The sequence below is a fragment of the Ictalurus furcatus genome, chromosome 19 (genome assembly GCF_023375685.1).
Source record: "Ictalurus furcatus strain D&B chromosome 19, Billie_1.0, whole genome shotgun sequence".
NCBI classification, from domain to species: Eukaryota; Metazoa; Chordata; class Actinopteri; order Siluriformes; family Ictaluridae; genus Ictalurus; species Ictalurus furcatus.
In genome coordinates, this window is record NC_071273.1 from 17327277 (window position 1) to 17354874 (window position 27598).

The 27598-nt window shown below is 36.4% G+C and overlaps 1 protein-coding gene across 2 annotated transcripts in view; it reads right to left on the bottom strand.

Annotated features, from left to right (window-relative positions):
* Positions 1-27598, bottom strand: part of tmem178bb (transmembrane protein 178Bb) — a 118180-nt gene that overhangs the window by 36607 nt on the left and 53975 nt on the right. For both annotated transcript variants that reach the window (XM_053649997.1, XM_053649998.1), the window contains one exon: positions 20844-20957. In XM_053649997.1, the coding sequence (XP_053505972.1) occupies positions 20844-20957 (114 nt within the window). The remainder of the gene's footprint in view (positions 1-20843; positions 20958-27598) is intronic.

Here is a 27598-nt window from a genome sequence, read left to right on the forward strand (position 1 = left end):
ATGTAATAATACAAGATGATTTTAGGACACATGGGGAAACTCTCCCTGCATCCCAATTGGTATATCTATTCTATGTAAAAAAAAATGTTTCTCATTGCATTTCAGCTTTTCCTCATTCATTATTCCTTATATAATTTATACTATCACAAAACCATTACAAAACTCCTCCTCTCTTGTGCAAGGAGCTATAGACAATATTAGCTGAAAAATTGTCCATCCGGGTACCTTTGCAATACTTATTTAAACATATTACAATTTGGGACAAACAAATTTAATCTCTAATATTATTTAGTATGGCTAGTATGCCAATTGGGAAGTGGGGCATGTGGTTTAATACTACTTGTTATCTATTATTGCCACAAAGATCTGGCAACCCTGGTCACAGCACATTCATCGGGAACATATGTATCAATTTCCCTACACCTAACAATGAATTGACTTGAAACATGTTTACAATTTTCTGAAGGTTACATAAGACTCAGTCACCCACATGAAAATGGAATAGTTTGACTACATTTTTTAATACAACATAACTCATTCTGTACAGAAGTCATATTTTGCAGTGTGCCCACTCATGTACATCTGGTCGTTAGACTAAGAGCATCTCATGGTCCTGTGTACAGTACTGCAGTGCTGTTTGTATATCTTCAGAGCAGCACCAGTGTTTGGATGCTGAGCTAACACATGGCACACATCCAACCTTCATCTCCAATTCAGGCAGTTTTTAGCAGCAGCATACATGCTCACACAAATACACAACAAAAATGTCCATCCCTGTCTGTCCCTAGGAGAGAACATCTGAGCAGACACTTCTCTACCCCACTTCCCCATGTAAAATCATTCCAGTCCAAATAGGGCTATAGAGACCTTCCGTGCTTTTAAATCCTAGGAAACACCTAGGAAGACACATCATCAGATTCACGTTACAGCCTAAATTAAATCATCACTGCAATGGCTTCAGACAGGGATAAGTGGGATCTGTCTGATCATATGGCCTGTTTCCAGATCATCTGGCGAGAGATCAATTATAATAGAGTTATCCTCGTTACGTCTATGTGATTACATGTATGCTTTCAGTCCCTGCCAAGCTAGATGAGTTATTAATAGTATTTACTAATATCCAATATATGCATTTAGCTATGTATAGGGAATGTTGCTCTAGGGTAGAGATTTGCAATTAAGCTGGATAAAAGAGGACACATTTACAGAAGAAGATGACCTGGAGTTTCCAAGGCCCTGATCTCTAAAGGGCTTTGTATTGACTGGATGATAGAACAAGCAAGTCACTGTCATATTATGTAGCCTGAGGTGGAGCTGTAGCTGGGTTCATCATTGTCCACCCAAGACAGTCTAAGTGAATGAGGGAATACACAGAGAATATGTTTTTGTAAAGGAAAAAGCCTAAGTGCTGTTGAAAAGAGATTATCCATATGGACAAATATAGCACACTGCATACGGCGGATTAACAAAAACCATTATTTCCAAAATGTCTCATAGTGCTACCGTTCTTATTCAGTGAGGCATCCAACCTTCTTGCAAATGAACACTTTCTGTTATGTTTTGCCAGAACATTTTCAATCCCTCAATATTATTTATTTTATTTGTACAATTAATGCTTCCATTAAACAAGGATAATCTTGCTGAGATGATGTCTTGTCAATGTATTTTCTAAAGCTTCAGCATAAAATCTGTATGGAACACTTGCAAGGGCAAAGTAGGACATGGTGAGTGATTATGCATAGCTCTGATACGGTTCCAACAACATAATGAAGACTGCAAAGCTGTCTCTGGGCTGGGCCAGGCATTGATTATGTCTACAGAACCATGTCCCTGAAAACATGAATCTGAAATGTCTCGCTGATTGTTTGTTGATGGTGTCCATAAAGAATGGGTCATGTCTACACCACAACACATCAGCACAAAGTCCCAGATTATTATTTGAATTATATTTTTCAATCTTAAGACATATTACACCATGATTCTGATGCTCCAGTTGCATTAAGTAATGCATTAATTGCATCAAGTAAAGCCCCAGATAAACTGATTAAAACACTGCGGTTGTTACAGTGGTGAAGTTTTATGTGAAGAAATGTTTATTTGGCATTTTATGGAAGATGTCTTCAGCAGCAATGCTTTGTAAAAGTCAGAGGTAAATCTGTTTCTTTACATTTTCAGACACAGTAAAGTCTTTACGACAGTGCGCTTTTGCTTTTCGGATACTTGGTAACATGACAAGCTATATTTTTGTCTTATTAACTACACAAAAAATGAAAAGAGAGGCTAGTGAGGGAACAACAATTTATAGGTGCTATAATGTAAATGATATCACTAACAAACTTGTTTTGCAAACATTTCACACAATTAAATGTAGAGGTATGACATATTGTACTGTAATTTTAATCGATAACAAATTGTAGTATAAGAGGAATGAAGCACTTTGGGATGTGCTAATATCGCAAAATAATCAACATTGTGGTGGTAACACATCGTACCACCATGTTGTTGACAGCAACGTCCCGCCATGTTTTACTAGATCATTCAGTAAGTGCAGTGAAACTAATTGGAAAGATGTGCAGTTAAAAGAGTAATGAATACAAGTATGGACCCACTGTTAGATCCCACAAGTTTAATGGGTTAAAAGAAATTGACTGATTTTTGCTCCAATCTGCAAAGAAAAAATTCCCAGAGCCTGAATTTTATAGACTTACTATATTATTCATTGTGACCTATTGTCTCTAAAAGCCCAATTAAAGATTCTTCGTAAAAGGTATATTTGGAGGAAAGCCTACCATTAGATAAATAATTATCCTGGCTCTACGAGTGCATCTTAAGTCCAATCCATTGATTTTTAGTAATTGGTTGCTGATCTTAGAGTTGCTTATTTTTAAGGTAGGGCAGGGATGTGCGCTCGAGGAGTGCACTTACTCTTCACTGAAAAAATTAGTGGATGAGTCATTAGGACGTTCGTCATTAAGCTGCCCCCACTCAAGAGCTTAATGAACTCAGAAAGCCACGGGCCACAGTCGAGCAATTCAGCTAATCCACAAGAGTCTCTGTGGATGTGACAGCCAATGGCGACAAAGCCTCTGTCCTCACTGCTGTGGGAATGAAGGTGATAAAATCTGGCACACAATTAACACTCTCCCTTGCTGCTATGCACTTCTCCTTAACGTCCATAAGAAATATATTTGCTCCTGTGAAATCCCTTATTTACAAATCACCACTTACATGAGCTCTCAATGTTACTACTGACTTCGCAAGGTGCACAGATATGTCTTAACACCACTTCACATTCGTTCTTATGAGGGACTTGAGGGTATGTTCATTTTTAAAGAACATTACATTAAGCTACATTAATTTTCACTCACAAGAGGTGCTCATTACTCTTAAGTAATGTAGCAGTAGACCAGAATCTCCTGCCTTGGCAATCTAAGCTAGCAATGTAAAAAGCTTGGCTTGCAGTGTGTCCTTGCTTTTTTCTGTCATGCTTCCTACCACTGGTCTTCATGGTGACTTCCTGGCTTAAATCAATCTGAACATACACTAGAGCGCAACAGAGTTCAGAGTTGGTGAGTCAGCACATATTCGAGAGGTGACTGAATAAAAACGGGCCAGTGCTTAAGCCCTGAGGCATGCTGCAAAAACATGCCCTTATGATACAACTCAGAAATGCTGAAGGACTCCAAAAACATAAGTTATAAACTAGTGGTGATATAGTTTGAAATTGTCATTGTCTGAAAACTAAAAATATCACGATCTTGGTATTAATTGTCCATTTAAAAGCACATACAGTAAGTAACTGCTTTATCCTGGTCAAGGTTGTGGAGGATCTAAAGCCTATGCAGTCCTTAAGACACTAACAGCTTACAGGCGGTAGGCAATTAAGGTCACAGTTACAATTACTTAGGACACTAAAGAGACCTTTCTACTGACACAGAAAAACACCAGAAGAAAGACGCCTAGGGTTCCCGATCACCTGCGTGAACATGCCATAGGCCTGCTGCAGGGAGGCATGAGGACTGCAGATGTGGCCAGAACAATAAACTGCAATGTCTGTACTGTGTATATATTTAGGCACATGCAAAGAAATGCTGTAGAGCATTGTTCATTGTGTACATTGTGGGGGTTTTTTGACTGAAAAGTGTCGTCTCTTACGTAATATGTTGCTTTCTTTAATGACATACAACATTTTTCTGCAACATGTAATTTTATGCTAGAAAACTAATGTTTGGGAATCTAAAATGTTTTTGTACTGATTTGATAATATAGAAGTCATAAAATAAAAAATCTATAGCAAAGTTTGTACAAAAAAATAGGATGCCTAAAACTTTTGCGCAGTACTTTATATACTGTATATGTCATGGATATGCTAGAAGGAACTAGGGACTACAATTCCCAGCAGCCAGTGCACTCCACTGCATCACTCTCACATGACCATCTGCACCTGATTCATGTTTGAGGTTAATGAGCACAATATTTAAGTCATTGTTTGCACAGCATTCAGGGTCTTGCTTTGATTCATTTATTTAATTTTTTTTTTAATGATGTCATGACATGCTTTCCTGTCATTTATCTATTGTTTCATCTTTGTTTTCTACTCCTATTATGTTACCATAGTGTCTTTTGGTGTTTCGTTTTGATCATTATTAAATCTTAATCTGCACTAGCATCCATCTCCACCTCCATATCGTCACAATATTTAAATATATGAGCCGGGCACAAAAGGGATGAGAACCACTAGGAACTTCAGGTTGAAAAAAATAATCAGGTGACTTTATTTCCAACTTTTCTCCCCAAGTTGTTTGAAATTCAGCAACAATGTCTCAGGAACCATGAGTCTGGTATTGATCTTCAGACACTGATTTTTATTGTGTGCTTAAAGAATCTTCAGATAAGGTTTTTACCAGGAGAATCATAGCATCAGATAAGTTTCACCAGCTCAACTCTACAGATTGAAAATACTTAGTATAAGTTTGTGAAAAGGAGGCAGGAGAGAAGAGATAATACAAGGAATGAGGCGTAAAGCCTCCACTGTCTGGAAGTGCTATCACCTCTGAACTTGGTGTGTTCACTCGCAGTGACACGCTGTATCAGAACACAAGAAATGAAAAACACAGCATCTTCAGAAACAGCCTTGGCATAACCATGCATGATCTGAACAAAATATATCATAATATATCAAAATATATCAGAAGTTCATCTTGGAGCTCTTAAATCAACCTATACCATAAATGTGTTTGATAGAATAAATAATTTGTAATGTAATAAATGTGTTAGAGAGTTAGAAAGCCAGAGATAAACATAAACAAAAATTAATTTAGCCGTAACCAGTAATCCCAGAACAGAGCAAATAATCAAAAGCATTATGATTTAAGCAAATATCTCTTTCAAGGTTATTCATGAGGTCAGCATGAGGTCAGCACCAAAAAGAAAACGAAATTCAGATGTGAACACACAATTTGACATGAAAAGTCTGTTCTTATACTAAACTGAAATACCCCACATGTATGTGTGTAATGAGACTTATTGATTCAGGACTATTAGCTTTGTCTGGATGTTAACTTGGACCCCCCTCTCCCTTCCTCGTGATAATTAGGCATGATTTGTGATGTCTTGACTTCACTTGAAAGTTGGGGGGAAAAAACCTGAGAAAGTATTACTTGAATTAAATTAAAGCAAAATGAACAAACGTTTTATAAGTATGTAAAAAGTAAATCAACTTAAACTAACTCAAACTGAACATACATTTTCATGTAACATACAGTATGCTAGAACTGGTATTTAAAGAAACATTCACAATATTTAGTTAAGTAAGGAAATCAGTGATTTATTTCTCCACTTTTATACATAATATGCCATGCATTATCTTACCACGGAAGCGTCAAATGAAATGCATGCTAATTCTCCTTCAAGTGGATTAAGAAACATCTTCAAATGTGTATATGATAAGAACAAATACTCATAAATAATAATTCAGCAGTGGAGCACTTGTACTACATTACTCTCAGATTTGTGTATCATTCGACTATTTACAGTTTGAAGGTTTTATCCTCAACTACCATTGTGTATATTAAGTGTAGATGAGTATGATTATCCCATAGTTGAAGAAAAGCAGCAGCTGAAAATGGATGAACAATCGGTAACTAATGTTTAGGAATTGAATTGAAGTGATTAGTATCTGTGCACTCTGTGCTGCATAATGATGAAAACCCATTTTATATATTACCATTTATTTTCTTTCAGCAAAAAGATGATCTACCAAACTGATAACTATTGCAACTGGAATATAAATGATAGTGTTACACCACAGCTCTGTTAAATACTTTGATTCCGATTGGTCAGAAGATGTTGATTAATTTTTAATTAACTGTTAATTAAACAGCAACTCTGACATTATTTCCAGATACAAGGTTTACATCAATGTGGTATTTCTAATGCGATATAATTTCTATTTTAGTGACCGCTTAACAGGCACTTGTGTTATGAAGCACTCTATTTTCATGGATTACAAAGCATGTGTGTAATTGTTGATATGGTTTTCTTGTTGAAGAGACATTTACTTAGCACTTTTTGGAAGGAGTCTCCAGTGTCAGCGCTTTGTAACAGTCAGAGTTAGTTTTCTGATGTAGGATTGTCTTCAGGAGAGAGGACTTTGTGCATTGTGGTTTCTTGGTAACATGACAAACTGCATTTTTTTTCTCCTGTCTTATTAGATAGTGGTGAGGGAACTCTTTACAGCTGTTATAATGTAACTGACAACATTTTTTAAAATGTTAAACTATAAATGGATAAAATAATATTGTAATTTTTTACTACTATAAAAAATTATCATCCTTGGCAAATTGCTTGTGGTGTAAGAGATGTGATACAAAAAAAAAAAAAATTAAGTTGTGTATATTTTCCTATAACAACCCACCCTCTCAGGCTTTATTCCTTATTTATTACACTGAGAAAAAAATCCACAGGCATTAAAGCATTTACCTATTTACTTTGTTTGGATCTTTGCACCTTACAGTCACATGTGCTATAACTAGACTTCCAGCATAATAACAGAAGCCTCAAGTCTTCAGTTACAAAAGGAAATGCCATATACTGGCAATCAATACAGCATTTTCACTAATGGCTTAAGGCCCTCCACCTAAACCCAGTTAGAAACCCTGGCATTTGTCGATCTCAGACTGTGTGCTAATGCATATAATCAACTATTTCTTCATCTTTTTTGAGGCTGAGAAACAATAGTCGAACAGCTTGGAGGCAGGATATCTCAAGATTCCCGTACTGATTGTCATGACTCAGCCTTCAGAAAGGTTGTGGATATCGCACAGAAGACAGAACATGGCAATCTTGTGGCTGTTTCTTGGAAATATCACACCAAATCATTTTCATCACCTCTCCATTGCCTCATACCCTCTCTCCTGCAGCTGAAATGATGTTAGGCACAGATGTCTTTTGAGACCACTTTCTATTTTCATTACTTACTAATGCAAAACGCTTGTGGAAAAGGCTTGTCTAAGGGAAATGAAATCAAGTCGATGCAGGGAGCTTCAGCTGAAATGTGGCACAGGACAAATGAATAGTTTTAGGGAGGATGAATTTGCACTTCCGCACTGATATTTTAGATACAGCGTGATACTACTACTATAATATCAAGATCTGCTTCAGTGTTGAATAAATTGCTTTATCGTACCTTAACAGTAGCTGATTATACCAGTGACAGTTAATTACTCTCAACATGCTATTTCCTCTGAGTATCACAATCTGGGGTAAAGAGACTAAATTACAGCCTGGAATGTTGTCATTACAGATGGGCGTACTCAATTACAGTGCTGAGTAATCAGCTAGTAATAGGGCATGAAGACAACAGCAATGGAAGTGTCTGTGGCTTTTTGTGGAAGATACAAGTGCACTCTCAAGTTTATACCACAGTGTAGTCTGTCAAATCTGATTGGTCAGAAGCTTCTGGCTGCAAAGAAAATCACAGTTTTGAATTAATGTGTTACTTCTATAGTAATGTTGATTCACAATGACTTGAAGTCAAGTCAACTGGCTTTATTGTCATATATATTGTGACATATACATTGTGCATATACTGCTGGTACGGTACACAGTGAAATGAAACAACATTCCTCCAGGTGCTACATAAAACAACACACAACTTCATGAGACTACACAGATCTAAATAAGACCTACACAGGACTACATAAAGTGCATGTGTGCAAACCCCACAAGAGCGTACAATAATTACTAAAACAGGACATTGGGCACAGTAAGAGAGAGTGCAGTGCCGACCAGCACACAGTTCTAGTGTGGTTAAGTGTCAGATGTATAACAGTATAATAATAAAAGTGCTGTGATAAGCTTATATTCAGCAGATCGGTTTACAATTTAAGCTTATATTAGAAGCTTGGTGGATGCTTGATGCAATCTAAGCTTAATAATAAACAAATGGAAAAATGTGTTATTATATAGGAAAGACAAAATGTACGAGCATTCATCTGCTGAAATTTTTGGTATGGAGATGCTTATTTAACATTTAGGGAAGGAGACTCCAGTGTCAGTGCTTTGCAAAAAGTCAGTAGGTTTTCTGACACTAGAAGGTCTTCAGGACAGAGGATTTGACACTTTTTCTGGTTTGTCTTGACAAGCAGACATGACAAGCAGCTGTGTGTTGTTTTTTTTTGGTCTTATTAACTTCAAGAGAGAAAAAAGGAGATAGGCTGATTAGGGAACAATTGTTTATAGCTGCTTTAACATAAGCTATTATAACAGGAACTAACTCGTCTCAAACTGTAACCATGAACTGATAAAGTATGACATGTTATTCTTTGTTAAATACAAAATTGTAATTGTTGGCCAATTTTTGTGGTAGAAGTGGAATAAAAGACTTTGGAATGTGCTGTTAAAGGAAATAAATAAAAGAATCTGTGGGGTGGTCTTGGCATCACACCAACTCATTGTCAAATTGTTCCTATAACAGCATGTACCATTATTCCTTACTTATGCTGGAGATCAGGTGGGGTCATACTGCACCTACATTTTAATGACTAAGCATCAGTTTGACCTTATGTGTGTTCATCCCTAAGTGTGATTAATAGTCCCTTAATGTAATCCCTGGTGTGCTACTGGTGATGGCTTTAACTCCTTCCTGGCTTTAACTCCTATGACTGTTTATAGTCATAAAACAAAGTTTCAGAAATTACTGGTTCTGTGACAATGGTCCTCAGACCATCTGTCTATGATGGGTATATCACTGATTGACCAATTCCAAGAATAGTTCACTAAAATGAAAATGAAATAATTTTCATGCCAAGTTAAGAATTTTTGGCATCTGGGTAACATTACTGCTTCACAGATCCAGGGTCCCTGGTTCCATCCTGAGACTAGGTTACTGTGTATAGAGTTTCTATACACAGATTCTCCAGCTATTTCACAATTCCCAAAATCATGCTGGTAGGTAGATCAGCGACTTTAACTAACTTTAACTAACTTGCCCCTGGTGTGGATAAGTACAAATATGTGTGTACATACAAATGTGTATGATACCCTGAGATGAACTGGCATCTCATCCAGAGTATATTCCCACCTCTCACCCAGTGTTCCCAGCATAGGCAGGTACACACCCTGGGGTACTTGGAGGAAACACAAATGGGCATGGGGAAAACATGCAAAACTCTGCATAGACAGTGATTAGAGCACATGATAGATTCTTGGACCCTGGATCTATAACGCAGCAATGCTACCTTCTGTGCTGGTGATAATCCTAAGTTTATAGATCACTGCTCAATGACACATAAAAAGTCTATACAGTTGTCAGTCATCGAATTCTATAAACTTTCCAGATCATTAATCAATGCGAATAATATTGGATAGGGGTTGAACTTTTTACAATTTTCAGCATTGAATTTACACATAATTTATTTGTGATATCACACTCTGCAGTAGTGAAAATAGAACTTTTTCAACAGCATGAAGCTGGTTAAAAGGTCTTACCCAGTAACACACTATGCCAAAGTTGAAAGAAATTCCAGAAATGATGAGGAAGAAGGTGATTGATATACATCTGGGAAGGGTTGCAAAGCTATCTCAAAGACTCTGGGACTCCAAAGAACCACAGTGAGAGCCTTTATCTCCAACTGGATAAACTGGGCACAGTATCAAACCTTCGAGAATTCCTCCAAGAGCACAGAAACAACTCATCCAGCAAGTCACAAAAAAACCCAAGCACAACATCGAAGGAACTATAGGCCTCTCTTTCATCAATAAAGGTCACTGTTCATGACTCCACTATCAGAAAGACACTGGGCAAAAATGGCATCCATGGAAGAGTGGTGAGGTGAAAACCACTGCTAACCCAGAAGAACATTGAGGCTCATCTGAATTTCACCAAAACACTTTGATGATCCTCAAACCTGTTGGGAGAATGTTCTGTGGACTGATGAGTTGAAAGAGGAACTGTTTGGAAGACAGGGGCCCTGTAACATCTGGCATAAACCAAACACAGGATTCCAAAAAAGAGTATCATACCTACAGTCAAGCATGGTGGTGGAAGTGTGATGGTGTGGGGATGCTTCAGGGCCTGGGCAACTTGCAGTAATTGAGGGAAACATGAATTCTGCTCTATTCCAGAAAATCCTAAAGGTAAATATCCGGTCTTCAGTCAGTAAGTTGAAACTCAAGCACAACTGGATTATGCAGCAAGACAATGATCCAAAGCATAGGAGTAAGTACACCTCTTAATGGCTCAAAAAAAGCTAATTTAAAAAAAGTTTTGGAGTGGCCTAGTCAAAGTCTTGACTTGAATCAACTGAGATGCTGTGAAAGGACCTTAAACAGGCAGTTCATGCTCGAAAACCTTCCAGTGTGACTAAACTAAAGCAGTTCGGTAAAGAGTGGGCCAAAATTCCACCACAGTGCTGTGAAAAACTGATCTCCAGTTATCAGAAGTGTTTGGTTGCAGTTGTTGCTGCTGAAGGTGGCACAACCTGATTTTAAGTTTAAGGGGGCAGTTAGTTTTTCACATGGGTGATAGGTGTTGGATAACTTTTTTATTTTGCTTCAATAAAAAAATAAAAATATAAAAACTTTATTGTGTGTTTACTCATGTTGGCTTTGATTTGTGTTTGTTTAAAGGTCTAAAATATTTAGTATGATATATAAAACAGAAGAAATACTTTTTCACAGCACTGTAGACACTGGGAAAGCAAAACTTTTCTTTTTCACTGACTGGTCATGAAGAATTTACTCATTTGTATGAGGCAGTAGATAAACAATGCAGGAAACAGAAAATAATCCTGTTTGGCTCAGTCATATACCTGGGATTTTATTTCTAGCTCATATAATCTCTTACATAGACATCTTAAATGTTTGCTGTATCAGCCCTTAAATATAATAAGCTCTCAAACCTCAACCTTTAGAATTAAAAAGCGAATTCCTCTACTCAGATTGCTCGGGTATGATGTACACAGATGTCTAGTTTTCACAGATACCACTTACTGAAATTGTTACACACTTAGTGAATCCAGTTGCCTTCACATACCACTACTAAACAAGCCACAAAAAATGCTCTGTCTTCTGAAGATCCATCTGTAGACAGTTTATATTTTCATTTTTACTGTAGTGCTGTGTGTTTTGTTTAGGCCTGCATGGCCCATTCCTCTAACCCCCATATCAGTTATAGCTATAGCTATGTGACTTTAGTTCTGCTCACATCTGTAAATCTTATTAGTAGGTGAAAGTCATTAAATAACTAAAATAAACTGGTCCTTCTTGCTTCTCTGTGGGTGCATTCATTTAACTTGGCACCTAATTTAAGAGCTGCAGATAAATTTTGTATAACCCACACTGGGGCACACAGTAGCAGGAAACTTGCTAATAGTATAAAATCTTTTTCTGTAGAATCTAAGGCAGTAATTAGTTAATTAGCTCACCTTTGTGGTGCAGTTGCTTGCATTGAGAACATTTTACAGTATATGAAAATGACTCTTCGTATGCATGAATTCCTACATCCAAAAAGCGCTGTTCTTCAATACTTGAATGTTAACACTAAAGGAAAATAACAAAAAAGCAGCAAAACTAATGACTATCTAATCGTGTAATAAATTCATGTTTGGGAAGGAATTCTATATGAACGCAAACCTGCAAATATGGTCTCCCCCAAATAAGCCCAGAATTGGACTCCAATATGGATTCAAGTGGGAAAACGGCACACATTTTAAGAGACCGTGTTACACTTGTGCAAATATTCTCACTCTTGTTTCTGGAGTATGATGTGAGAATCCTACATTAATGTAGTAATGACCTCCATCAGTTGTCTCTGGCATATACTGCAAAATGGGATTTTAGGCTTTAGAATGGTAAATCCATTCAAAATGCTCAAATCTATCAATCCTAATTGACCAGTATTCAAGTTGACAACTGACATTGTACTGTTCTTATGATCAGGATGCTGAGATGTGAGGACTTTAACTTCCAGAGAAATAATTAGTGTAGATTGGCAATTTTAACATTATGCCTAGTTATTCAGTGTCATATTATTGACAGCTCATTTTGTGCATTTTCTTTGATTTTGTAAATTCCTTAAGCAGCGGTATTTAGGCCTCTTCCCTCAGAGACCAAGAGAAACAGAAAAAAAAAATCCCCAGCGTTAATTGGGTTCTAATGAATTTACTGTACACTAGCTCTGTGCAAACAAAAGATGTAAGCATGTGCATGCATAAAGATAGTGTATAATAACCTTTTACTTTTATATTTGGCTGTAATAAAAAAAAAAAGGCTTTATTTGCGAGTTTATCAGCACCAAACCTGCTTCTAGTAGTTTGACAGACAGCTACAAATGAGTTCTGTGTACATGTTGCAGGTTTTGAAGTTTGGCTGATGCCAGTTGAGAATCTGTAGAAATGTATTGTGGGAATAGTTCAAATAAGCCATCGAGCAATTTCATGCTCTTCATGAAAGTTTAAGCCTGTCATCCAAATAAGAACAAGAACAGTTCAGAAGTGACCAGACACTGTGTAAGACAATGCCACGTATTCTGGCCGAGGGTTCTGTGCGCCTTTTTGTAAAACTATTGTATATGCTCTAATACTGCTCTGTCAGTCATGAGCTCTCTCTCTGTCACTTTCTCTCTCTCTCTTCTCTTCCTCCTTGATTTCTAACTTAGAGTGATTCTCACCCTTCTATCTTTTTTACCAAGGCTTTTTGAACCTCTAACCCTCTGGGCCATTGATTTTGCACTCAGCAGTGTGTCACTCTCCAAAAAAAAGTGGTTGCTTTTGTTTATTTGGTCTTTATTTTTTCCATTCAGGTTCTGCCGTCACATGACAGCTCATCCATCATGGCAGTATCGTCTTTTTGGATGAAGAACGGCATGTCAGCATTGCTGGTAATAAGGACATTAAACATCTCAGCTTGATGCTAGCTTTACTCTGAGACTGACCTTCCATTCTGAGGGTCAAAGTATGCACACTTTAGATGATTGGACAATATTATCACTCTCTCAGACTTAAGTTTTGTGATAGGAACCAGTGAAGAAATAACAGTATAATAATAATAGCATAATAGTTGTTATCTGTGCCAGCAGTAACTACTCATGTCTGATATATATAAAACTGCATTTTTTTTTTGTTAAATTTATTACAAGTATGTGCCAAGCCTGATCCAAACCCACTGAATCAGTGAATTCTTGTAATTTAAATTAGCATATCGAGATCAAATCCTCTTGCATTCAGTGAATCAGTGTATTTGTCATGACCAAGACTCATTCCTCTCACATACAGAGGATCAGATGAATCAGTGAGTTCAAGATTTCCAGTGGTAGTCTGTGATAAGCTGGGTGAGAAAATACACTTTTTCTGAACAGAGACATACACACATATTATTAAATAACTATAAACTGTAAATTAAATCAAGCTGTATTTTCTGCCTTAGACTGCTAAATGATGAGATTCCACATTTGGGCAAAAAATGCAACTGAACCAATTGCACTCAAATAACTCAAGTCCCTAAAAAGACACCGACATTTGAATGCATTTGCATGACTGAAAGTGCATGAAAAGCTTAAGGATAGGGTTAGGGATGGGATTAGCTTTTGTACCCTATCTCACCACTACATTTGAAATTGAACATAATCCAACATTGCATCTGTTTGATCAAATTCAAGGATTTCCCATGAGATCAGGTTGGACTGTTGAAGCCAACTGTGCTCATCAGAGACGAAAAAAAGTCTATGGTCATGATATAGTTACAGTACACATTAAAATCCCTAGTGTTGAATTAACACCAAGAGTGCTTATTTGAGTCCAATGGACTTATATAAACACTGTAGGGTGTAAATTCAACATTGTGGGTGTTAAATCAACACTGGTGATTTTGCTGTGTATAGTGAGAAATAAATTCAGAAAAAAAAGAAATCAAACACATAGTATTTTAATACATACAAACCTAAATTATCTAACATTAATTCAGTTCACTTACTCAGCTGAGATCAGGCTAAGAGGTCCCTGTGGGTCTTCCCTTCCAATTAATTTTAGGCAGATTGTAAGAAGTTTCCAAAACTAAAATGTTGGTTGGAACTGAAAATCTCTATTGTTTTATATTTCACAGTACAGTCAATGTCTTATGTCCAGACACAATGAGTTCTTGCACAAGTGGTTTTTTAATATACTAATTTTGGAAACACAGCCTTTCCAATTTCATCTGGCGTGGTTGCTGCATTGACTCCACCAATTTTCACCCGGCATAATGCTCCTGCTCTGGCCAATTCTTTGTACTGCAATTTTTTGACTGTATGTATTTTGGTTCATAAATTCATACAGTCCGCTCTGAAACTATTGGAATGGCAAGGTCAATTCAATTGTTTTTGCTGTAGACTGAGGACATTTGATTTTGAGATCAAAAGATGAATATGAGAAAAGAGTTTAGAATTTTAGCTTTTAGTTCCTGGTACTTTATATGTAGATGTGTTAAACAACATAGAACATAGCACATTTTGTATCCGACTGGTAGGCAAGCAAAACTATGTGACACAAGTGTTTCTTGTTACCTAGGTTTGTGATTGTTTAAACAATAAATAGCTCTGAATATCTATTCCTTGTTTTAGCTTTCAGTTTCACCTGTAAGGACTGCATTTCTTTTTTAAAAAAGATAAGCCAACATGAAAATCAGAAAGCTGTCTATGGGAGAAAAGCAAGCCAGTTTGAAGCTGAGAAAAGAGGGAAAATCATACAGAGGCATTGGATAAAGATTGGGCATTGCCAATACAACAATTTGGAATGTCCTGAAATAGAAATAAACCACTTGTGCACTGAGCAACAGACACAAAATGGGTCGGCCAAGGAAAACAACAGCAGCTGATGTCAGAATCATTGTGTGATACATTGCGTGAAAAACCCAAAACAGCAGTCAGTGACCACCAACAACCTCCACAGGGCAGGAGTGAAGGTGTACCAATCCACAGTTTGAAGAAGAGCAGAAATATAGAGGACTTACCACAAGATGCAAACCACTCATGAGCAATAAGAATCAGAAAGCCAGATTGGAATTCACAAAGAAATACAGACATGTGCCACAAAAGTTCTGGAACCAAGATTAACCTCTACCAAAGTCATGGAACGGCCAAAGTGTGGAGAAAGAAAGGAGCTGTTCATGATCCAAAACATACAAGCTCATCTGTGAAACTTGGTGGAGGTAGAGTCATGGATTGGGCTTGCATGGCTGCTTCTGGAACAGGTTCACTAATCTTTATTGATGATGGAACTCATGATGGTAGCAACAGAATGGATTCAGAAGTTTACAGGTACATTTTGTCTGACAATTTACAGAGAAATGCATCCAAATGAATCAGGAAAAATTCAAGATTCAAGAAAAATCTGGCAGCCTGGGAAGGCGTGAACTACACATAAGTAACATGCATAATCTGAATAGGGCATAAACGAAATTGGCTTAAGCCACTTCCGTACCCTGACTTCGAATACCTGTAACTTTCCGTAACTTGTCCACATGTAACTTTTGGACTTAAGTCACCAGTTCTTAATATGGCTTAATTATGGCCATATTCAAGTTATGTAAAAAAAAAAATAATAATAAATAAATAAATAAAAACACTGTTCAGAATATTCTGATTCATAAGAAATGATCAAAAGAGAGCGTAAAAAGATCTAAGATCTAAGATCTAAGAGGTTTGGTGATCTCTAATTAACTTCTCTAATTCCCAAACTAATGTGTGCTATTTAAATGTATTTTAATGCCATATGATTAGATTTTAATGATAGATTTTACATCAAAATTTTAGTGGTAGAAATAACTGGCTAACAACTTGCATGTTTGGGGTTGGTTACTTATATGTATGAAAACTAATAAGCAGGCTTGAGGAGTAACGGAATACATGTAACGGCATTACGTAATCAGGATACAAAAACTGATATCAGTTACAGTTACAATTACGTCAAAAAACAAAGTAATCAGATTACATTTTGTAAAAAATGGGAATATTACGAGGATTACAATTTTCTTCATTTAATCTTTTGACATAACACAATATAGACAACTGCTTGATTATAGTTCTGGTTCTCTCTTGTCAGTCGTGACTCACATGAGCAACCTCCTGGTGCAGGATTAACACAAATTGTTCTCTGAAATGCTTTTGTTAGGGTGACCATACGTCCTTTTTTTTCCGGACAGGTCCTCTTTTTCGGACCTTAAAAAAAGCATCTAAATTTGAGAAAATGTCCGGGATATGGCTTTAGTTTCATTATGATGTGCTTATGGTCTAATACTGCATCATGTGTGCGCATATTTGCATTGCTTTAACCCCTCTCTGTAATTCTCGCACACCAATTTGTTGATTATAAAAAGGCTTGCAGCAACTATTGGCCAATCTCAACCATTAGCCTCCTTTCAGCGAATGCATGAAGGTGAAGCGCTGTTGTGTACGGCATCAAACAACTGCTTGACAATAGCAGCACTTCCTTCTTAAATTTTTGTGCCTGTTCTTGGGTTTTATAATATTTATATAATATTTATATATTTTTATTTTTATAATATTTATATATTCTTTTTTTTTCTTCTTCTCAATGAAATATTTGGGAAAGGGAAGGGAGGAGAGAAGAGAAAAGGTAAATGAATCACATGAAAATGAATCACATGTAAATGAATCACATGAATAAATAAATTAAAACGTGACAATAGCAGCAAATGAATCTGTCCTGAGTCGAAACAATGCCCATGGCCATATAAGGTAATTTTTAATTTCATGTTATCGCATTTCTTCGTATTACATGGTCATTCAAGTGTGTCCATGATAGCTGAAGGTACACTCGTGGCATCTGATATTTTATTTTATTCCATGGACATTCAAAAGAATGTAGGAAAAATTGTTAAATGTCGGTAGAGTGAAACCAATTTAATTGATATATATTTATGTGATGCTAATAGTGTGTGTTTTTCAGTGTATTAAAGTCTGCATTCATACTACCACTATTTTTAACGCTAAGACCCCCCCCCCCCCCCCCCAAATAAATAAATAAATAAATAAATAGAAATACAAATAAAAGTGTCCTGTTATTGGTAAACCAGAATATGGTCACCCTAGCTTTTCTGATGTTACCCACATCTGGGACAACGATCTTTTCTTTCTTTCTTTATTTTCTTAAAACAAATACAAACATTGAACATGTTTTAAGCGCTAAAATAAGCTCTAATAAAAGTATTTTAGATCATATTGCTTTTCTCTTGATTTTATTTACATATGTGGCCTTGAAGTAATCCAAAAGTAATCCGATTACATTACTTTCATATTGTGATACTTAGATTACGTTACTGATTAAATTTTTCATGAAGTAATTTGTAACTGTCACAAAATAAATTTTTAAAGTAACCCTCCCAACCCTGCTAATAATACATCAACTTCTGTTCATTCATGTTTAGAATTCACAACCGCATTAAGTGTTTTTATTTATTATGGATATGAATTGAATCAGTTGGATTTAATTAGTAGTTGGGTGAGGTGGCCTATTTATATTGAAGTTGGGTGAAATAAATAGTGCACATCCACAAAACTGGGTTATAAGAAATGGGACAGACCAGTGGTTTGACATTACCACAGTTCTGGATCAACGTGGATTTAAAATACCAATTTTGAATTTCACAACCCCTGTTCTGCTGCTTTATTCACTCTGGCACTGGAGCGTTCATTTCTTACCAAGAAAATAGTAACAGAATTGCACTTGGCTGTTTTGTCTTGGTACAGCTTTGATCTGAGGGGAGATCTTTTTGCCCCTATTCCCTACTAAGTGCTGAGGCGAACCAAAATCTATACCGTATGGAACGGCCCTGAACATGATACACTTATTCAATCAGACTCTGCCAAGCAAAAAAATGAGAATGAGATGAGAAAACCATGCCAACTCGCCAACCGTGATGTCCTTCTCATGCTACACAGTCTTGTTAACTCCATGGCTATCAGACTGCAGTGTTGAACTTGAGGGTAAGCGCCCCTGGCTCTACTTAGGTAATAATGATAAAATCTGATGGTGTAAGCAAAGACTTTATAAAAAATTGCCTCCCTAGAAGGCAGAAACTCCATTTAATATAAAAAGCATATAAAGGTAAGTTTTGCTAATTTGCTGACATTAACTGGCTATATTTAACTAAGCTAGCCTGTTTCCTTTTCTAATATTCGGTTAGACTTGCAAGTCCAAATTTTAGCCTAATGGCAAATATTGGTTATGTACATGATATTTCACTTCTTATTAATTCATTAGCAGACTTCATGGTGTTAATCATACATATGATCAGCAAACTTACAGAGATTAAAGGATGTTTTGAGACAAAACAGCATCGCTCCTTTAAAACAAAAATAATCTTCTAACAGATAAAAACATTTTGCTTTTAATATTTGAGTATTAAAATTTTTTTTTTTTACTTTTACCTAAGTATACATTTGGCTGAATACCTTCACTTCCTTAATTAGTAATTTTTTAAACACACATCTATTCTTTCACTTAAGTATAATTTCTCAGTACATTTACAGCCATACCACTTGAAAAATAGTGAAGTGAGTATAAAATGTTTTATGATATTGAGGAGAGTATGCCTCATTCACTCAACACACAATACAGAAAGCATAAAAACCAGCTTTAAGATAGTTAGAGAAAGAGTTGCTAAAGGCTCTGAGGTTAAAGGAGTGTTGTCTGTCCTGTCGCCGGATGGAGGCTGATCTTCGTGGCTCACTGGAGTGTAGTAATTGTCTGACAGTTTGAGGCCATGTGTTATCCTGTCCTGCCCACTGTCTCCGTTAGTCCTGCCACCAGGTTGCTCCCAACCACATGCTTACTCTATAGGAGGATCTCTGACATACCAGTGGACTGGCTTCTCCAAGGAGACTTAAATCTACTTTTACTCTTTTAAATTATGACCCAACGTGGGGCTACAACTCATGACTGCTAAGCAGTATAGCAATATTTTATTCATAGGAGAACCCGGGTCCTGTTCTTTCTATGTTGATTATTAAGCTAGCTGTATTGCATTGTTGATGAATTGATATTATTACGAATTTTTCCATTCTTCGATGCTGTAGTCGGACAAGTCTGTAAGCTCAACTCTGATTAGGTGACACATTTTGAAATTTTATATATGTTTATTTACTAAAATATACAGGAAACACTAGATACTAAGTCAAGGCCACAAAATTGTAATGCAGACACTCAGTTGACTTTTTGTGCCTTTTCATGTACATTTTGATTCATTTATGAGCTTGTCTAAAGAAAATGGATTATTAAAATAGCAATTTAATGCATAAGCGGAACAAGCAGGTTAAGTAGGCAGTATTCATAAGTCTCTGAGAAATAATATCTGAAACCGCTTTGATATATCTGCACTTTCCAGTTAAAACAGAAGTCAAAAAATGATCTAAGACAACTCGGTTCAGCTATCCTAATCAAGTTCACATGCACAGTCAATGGACCAAATTAACCTGATAACAGCTATATCTATCACACTATACAGTGTGTGTGTATGTGTGTGTGTGTGTGTGTGTCTGTGTGTGTGTATATATATATATATATATATATATATATATATATATATATTTATATATATATATTTATATTTATATATATATATACACACTTTATAGTGTGTATCTTTAGAGATAGCATAAATCCTTCCTATCTATAGCTGTCATTTAATTGCTGATGTCCATTTGCAATTATGCAGATGATTTATGAGACTTAAAAGAGGCTTTGTTGCAGTTTTAATCCACTGAAACTTTTAATAGCTGTTTGGACTTTTGCTGAGGGAAAAGAAAATGGGTTAGTAAGGCATATTTGGGACTTGAGACTTGTGTCCTATTTAGAAGGAACAACAAATGGCTGTTTCTTGATTGGGTTGGATCTACTGGGAACTCACTACCAGACTATATTCAACTAGATAGTGGTTCTCTCAGCTCCTTACCTATTTTTTTGGATGTTAAGTATTAGGTACTTCCATGAGCAGGGCAGAGATGACATCATTTAATGGATAAACTGAGAATTAGTGGTTGTACACTAGTTTCAGTTCTTTTTTTGTTTGTTTTTTTTAGCCCTGTTTCACCTAATACAATAGCCTTCATTGAAGAACAAAACAATTTGTACAAGGTTTTGTACAGGGTTTAAATATTTAGGATGTGTAATCAGCCAGAGTGATCGTTTTGGGTTTCAGCAAATCATGAAAAGCTATAAATGGTATAGCTTTCTAGCTAGCCATAATCATAAAAACCATTCATTGCTTTTCCTCCAAGGTTTCTCTGGAACATTTTCAGTCTTTAGAATTACATATTACTCTCGACTGTAAAATTTATGAATACTCACGCAAGGAGTGCCACTCATCCTGTCGGATGGTCTTGGTGATGTTGTAGGACAGATTCTTGGGTATCGTGGCTGAGGAGTAGTGGTATTTGATATAGGAGCATCGTGCAATGGAACCTAGAACCAAAAAGAGAGAGACAGTTTTAAGACCACATGATAGTCAACCACATTGGACAGCTTATATTCAGTTTAAATAAGAGAGTCCCTATCAGGTATACTCCTACAATAAATATTACAACAATACAACAATAACATTCATCTGTAGAGCTATGGCGCTATAGGAAAAACTATTACTATGTTTCCTTTCCTGAAGCCAGTGGTTGTAAATAAAAAAAAATAAATGATTACAATGTAAGTGTAAGCCATTTATAGCATCTGTTTTGACAAGTGCTTCTTCTGCCATGGCTTTGGGTTTCATCATACTGGGCCGTGTTCAGAGTTTAGTGACGTGTTATGCGTATTGAGGAGTAATTTTGTACCAAAATTGTGTACATTGCTATTCAGAACTCAGAGGACTACTCAGGCCCCTGCATGAGAATAGTGGGTTGGAGTTTGGTCACTTTACAGTCCACAAAACCTTTTTTCACAGGACATTAGATTAGCTGATATCTTAATCAGTGACGTTGCTTATCTCGTTTTTTATGTATGGGGCAGATTATTAATTAAATTAAAGTGAGCTATAAGCATGGAAGATGAGTGCTTGGTCACTTTATATTTCAAACTGTGAGCACATTTTCTTTGCAAGAGAGCACACCAAATTAACAAAACTATTTTTACACTATTTTATTCATACAGCAATACGGTGTATTGGCAATATACTGTACTAGACTAATGATTAAGGGAATTTGGCCTATGTGTTACCTCATATTTATACCCCTGTGAAACAGGAAGCCACGGTTGATCAATTTCCTGTTCCTAGTCACCCAGGTGTACTAAAAAAAATTAAAATATCAATGGGAATATACTTCAAATATATTTTTCCCATATGAATCCATAGGGGTGCCAATAATTGTGGCATACATATATTTAACAAAGATATATATATTTTCATTTCAAAGATAAACCTGTGTTGTTTGCAATTGTTTGTTAATGAGAGCAGAGTATTTTTGTGATTTTTTCTAAAAAGAAAAGATCAAAAGGTTAAACAATAAAGAAAATTTATTGTAGGTCTAAACAAAAACTTAACCTCTGAGACGTATGGGAAATGTTTTGGCTTTAAACACTACAAAGTTTTCCTAAATGTTATAGTAGCTAAATGTCCCCACAAGGTCACAACTCTCTTCCTATCCTTGTTGGGAAATTTGTTTTCCACCAAGATACACACAAACACATGCGCACACACACATGCACACTAAAGAGTACACTAACAGACATAATTATAGTCTATGGAAACCTCACTAGTGCATGTGCCAGGAGTCATTTGCTTCTAAGATATCATTGCCTGTTAATTATAACACTCTGCCGATTGGACACAAGCACTTCCATCCACCCTGAATAGCGAATTTCAGTCCACTCATTTGGCCTGTGTTTCAGGCCTGTCTTCCAGAAAACAGTGCTTAAGAGTATGTGGAACAGTGCCAAAATGATTAATTACTAATTAGTGTGTTTCTTTGAAAATGGATATCGCATAGCAACAAAAACCTCTATTGCCATTTTTCACATTTTGAAACCGATAAAATGTTTACACATTTTAAATGCTTACAAATTTATATTTTGTGCAATTTGACATTTTTCGATTCAATGTGCAATTATGCTAATGACTCCATCATGACTGCTGCTGGAGATACACTAATGGGAGCTCTGCAACATCTCATGTTACATGTGGTGTGTAAGACAGCTCTCTTCTCTTTAAAATATCACCCCGTTCACCACTTGTCCTTGAGGAGCAAAGCTGATCCAGACAGAGTGTAAACCATTCCTATTCCTCACTATATGGATTTCCTGAAGTCTGAGCTGACCTGGAGAAAAGCCAGAGAAATCTCAGTTAGGACAGGAAAGGCTGAACACCTCGAAGGCAGATCATCAGGGATAGCAGTGTTAGGTCAGGACTGCTGACTGAGTTTGTTTTGGACACTTACAAGTGTTTATGTCCTTGTTCCTTCATTAGAGGCTTATTAAAGCCCAATTAGGGCAGATTAGATATATTAGATAAAAGTCTGTTGTTCTGGGAGAACCTATGGGATGTGCAAAAAAACAAACAAAAAAACAGACAAAAAAGACTTTATACCACAGTTTGAAAACCAGCCCAAAAGACCCATGTCACACACCTCTCCCCTCTTCATCTCCCTCCATTGGCTTCCTGTAGCCACCCACATCAAATTCAAGGCCTTGATGCTCATATACAAAACCTTGTCTGGAACAGCACCCTCCTACCTCAACACTCTCCCTGAGGTTTATGTTTCCTCACGTAACCTGCGATCAGTTACCGACCCGATGCCTGGTGGTGCTGACTGAGCGAGGCATGAGGTCCCTTTGCAGAACGTTCAAACTGACAGTCCCTCAGTGGTAGAATGAACTTTCAATCTCAATCTGACAGCATAATCCATCACTATCTTCAGAAAACGGCTAAAGACCCACCTCTTCCATGAACACTTAAGTAACCCCTAACTTGTACATATAAAAAAAAACATATACAGTACAGGGCAAATTGAGTCATATGCAAAGTTTGGGGGTGTGGTCAAACATAGGGGTGGATCTAAGGTCAGATAACTGTTTTTCAGGTCTCAGGTCTCTCTCAAGTCCAATTGAGCTGAAATTTGGTATGCAGCATCTATGTGCTAATCTGTAAGTGTTTTGGGGTTTTTTTTTTCATGATGACCTGATTACTTAAAAAACATGGCTGCAGTCGGCCAATCAGATTTCAGCAGACATTTGACAATGTTAACACTGAGCTATGGTCATGAAATATGAATGGTAGTTTCTGGTATGACCCCACTACTATCTGATGAAATCTCACTGAAATTGGCCACTGGGGCTAGTATTCATGTTTGTGCACACAAACACAAGCATATCTCTTGGAAAATAAGGTGTACAGTGAACATTATTTTAGGATAATTTTGTTTGCTCAAACTATGAAAATTGCCTTTGGGACCATTTGGTTCCACCCACTCAAATTTTTGATAATTTGCATAGTATGCTAAACTTACTTTGTGTATTAATCCTAGGATTTTGGTTTATCTTCACAAACGTTGTGTTATACTAAGTTGTTCATTAATAAATGTCTTTTAAAAATTGTAATTGTTAACAAATTGCTTTGGTATAAGAGTAAAACACTTTCTGTTATTGGAAAATGATCAACTTTAGGGTTGTAATAGAAACACCATGTGTCGTGTCATCACACATATGTGATGAAATGACAATGAAATAATTGATATCAATGGGAACATTTTTCAAATAAACATTGTTCTGGCAGCAAATTATAATCTTTCCAATGTGGACACAGTTCTCTATTTTTAAAAAAAAATATCATAATACATACAAAATCTTTGCACTTTGTGTGGATAAGTCCGTGAATGAGAAGTCACTACACAAATCCATGTGGGTGTGCAGCTGAGACAGGACCAAAGAGCATCTCTTGTTTCCATCTAGCTTTTGTTCCAGCAGTGTGTTTGTGTTTAGAGTTTTTTTTAACAAAATGGTGTCGCATTTCTGTATAGCCATGACCAACAACATTGTTTTGTACTTGTTTTGGTTCCTGTTCACATCAGTCCACAGAAAAGATCTGGCAAATTCGCAGGAGCTCATACTACAATCCTTAATGGATGAGGCTTTTTTTTATTTTTTTTTTAATTATCTTTATTTTCATGGTTGGATGTGATCCATGCTTATTTCTTATCACAAAATATTTTCATGTACATTCTGCAGGATTTATAATTTTTCACACTGATTTAGCATTTTTCACAGCTAATGGGATCGCTCAACCAAATAAACAAATAATCTGGAACGCTTCCTTAGTATTGTTAGATACTAAGGAATTAGATTCTGAAATACGCCTCGAAGACACAACTGGTGAATTAACTGTCCTTGAACTTTGGATGTATACCTTGCCTTGGATGCTCTGTATGGTGATTTTTAATTTGCTACTCCATTTTTAATAACAGCTCATATGTTATGTTCATCTGGCTCATTGTGGATGGAAACAGTTTAGAGGCACAAAATGGACAGGATCATGTTGCACGGTGCTTCAGCAAGTGCATGATAAATGAGTATACAGTTACAAAACCCATTGGCTGAATTTTTTTTTTTTTTTAGTTTGCTTGTGATTGATTACTAATCACAAGACTGATCAATATGTGATAGTCATATTACCAGCTCTAAGCTCCTCCCTTAAAGGGAAACATGGGTCTTTGTTTTAACACTAAATCTATATTAATGCTTTAATGTCACATAACATGTAGCTTCATAAGTGTAATGTGATTTTTTTTTTTTATATACAAACATAACTGTTTTTATGTACATGTTCTCCATAATAGAATTATCTGAACCCTTTCATCGGTACAGCATCATTTAATTATATATATACAGTGGAGGAAACAAGTATTGAACGCGTCAACATTTTTTTCAGTAAATATATTTCCAATGAGGTTATTCATATGAAATTTTCACCAGACATCAGTATTAACTCAAGAAATCCGGAAATATAAAGAATTACCAACATTAAACTCCATAAATAAAGTTATGTGTAACAAAGTGGAAAGACACAGGAAAAAAGTATTGAACATGCTGAGAAAAAGCAGTTCTCCAAGGCAAGGTAAGGCAAGGAACCAGCTGAAATCCGTAAGTAATTATACCTCCTATCTGTGCAAATTAATATCAGCTGGGTTAGTAAATTGATGGTCTATAAAAAGACTTTTCATTACCAAGGTGTCACACAAGAAACATCTCATGATGGGTAAAAGCATTGAGCTCTCCCAAGATCTTCACAACCTTATTGTTGCGAAACATATTGATGGAATCGGATACAGACGTATTTCAAAACTTCTGAATCATCCAGGAAGCACCATTGGGGCCATTATCCGCAAGTGGAAGCAACATCACTCATCAACCGGCCACGCACAGGAGCTCCTTGCAAGATTTCTGACCAGGGAGTCAGAAGAATAGTCAGAAGAGTAGCACAAGAGCCAAGGACCACTTGGAAAGAGCTCCAGAAACACTTGGAGGCAGCAGGTGCCATCGTCACAGGGAAAACAATAGGAAATGCACTCCACTGCTCACGCTCACCCCACAAGACTCCATTACTAAAGAAAAGGCATGACGAAGCTTGTTTAAAGTTTGCTACAACTCATTTGGACAAGCCTATGAAATACTGGGAGAGTGTAGTCTGGTCAGATGAGAGCAAAATTGAACTTTTTTGGTTGTCAGACTACACAACATGTTTGGAGAAGTGGCACTGCACATCACTCTTAAAATACTATACCAACAGTGAAGTTTGGAGGTGGAAGCATCATGGTGAGAGGCTGTTTTTCATCGCATGGTTCTGCCAGACTTCATATAATTGAAGGAACGATGAATGGAGCCCTTTACGGGGAGATTCTTGAGAAGAATCTGCTGCCATCCACCAGGATGATGAAGATGAGACGTGGGTGGACCTTCCAGCAGGACAACAATCCAAAGCATACCGCAAAGGAATCTCTCAAATGGTTTCAGAGAAAAAAAATCAAGGTGTTAGAATGGCCCAGTCAATCACCTGACTTGAATCCAATTGAACAAGATTTAAAGATAACATGTTTAGAAGAATGGGCCAAAATCACACCTGAATTGAATAAATAAATTTAAGTTAGCATGTTCGATACTTTTTTCTGGTAGGGAATTGTATAAAGATCTAAAAAAAAAATCTTATAGCAAATTAAATTAAAAAAAAAAGCAAAAACAAGTCAGATTTCATCAAAATATCCGGTTAGGAAGCTTCAGTAAATCCACAAATGAAACTCGCATCTATATCTCCAACAAGTATTATAATTGCAGTCTTTTAGGCATTCCATACGTCTCCAACCTCAAAGAAATCATCTTTGGAATATAAACACAAAAACAAACAGTACATGTTGGTCTATGTGAGCATAATGAAAGCCTGAATATCTAATATATCCTGCAGAAAATATCTAAATGCATGTCATAACACTGATTCCCTGAGATACTCTTCTAAACTGTTCTTTAAAATCAGCTTAGGCCAGATTTAAAATCAGCTTAGGCCAGCAGCACAAGTCTTTCCATTTAAATATTTATAAAAGAATCTTATAAACATTATAAACCTTATAACCTCTGCATACTGAATCTGTCCCACTGAAAAATAAAAACAGTTACCAAGACAGGTAGTTTCTCCTCCTCAAATATTTATACAAGCACAGCTAATTGCGCGTTCATTGCCCAAGGCTCATTGTCAAAGGCACTGCGGTTAGAATGGCAAAAAAAAGTGTGTTTTATTTAACATGCCTCATATTGTTTACTAAAGGGGATTAATGAGAACTATGGACTTGTCTTGAATGATAATGAGCTGACATTTTAGTTGAACATGAGTTCATATTAACATTGCCCCTTCTTTGCTTCATTTTCAACATTTTGGAAGAAAGAGAGAAATTTTTAACTCCCCAACACACAGATAAGCATGGTTTAATAAGGTCATGCAGGATAAAAACGCAACATAAGCATCTGTGGACAATCAATTTCCATGTTTTATTTACGCACTGATAGAAGAAGTGGATTTGAAGCCTCAGGATGGCAAACCAAAGGAAAAGGAAACTTTTATCTGTAGCTGTTTTACA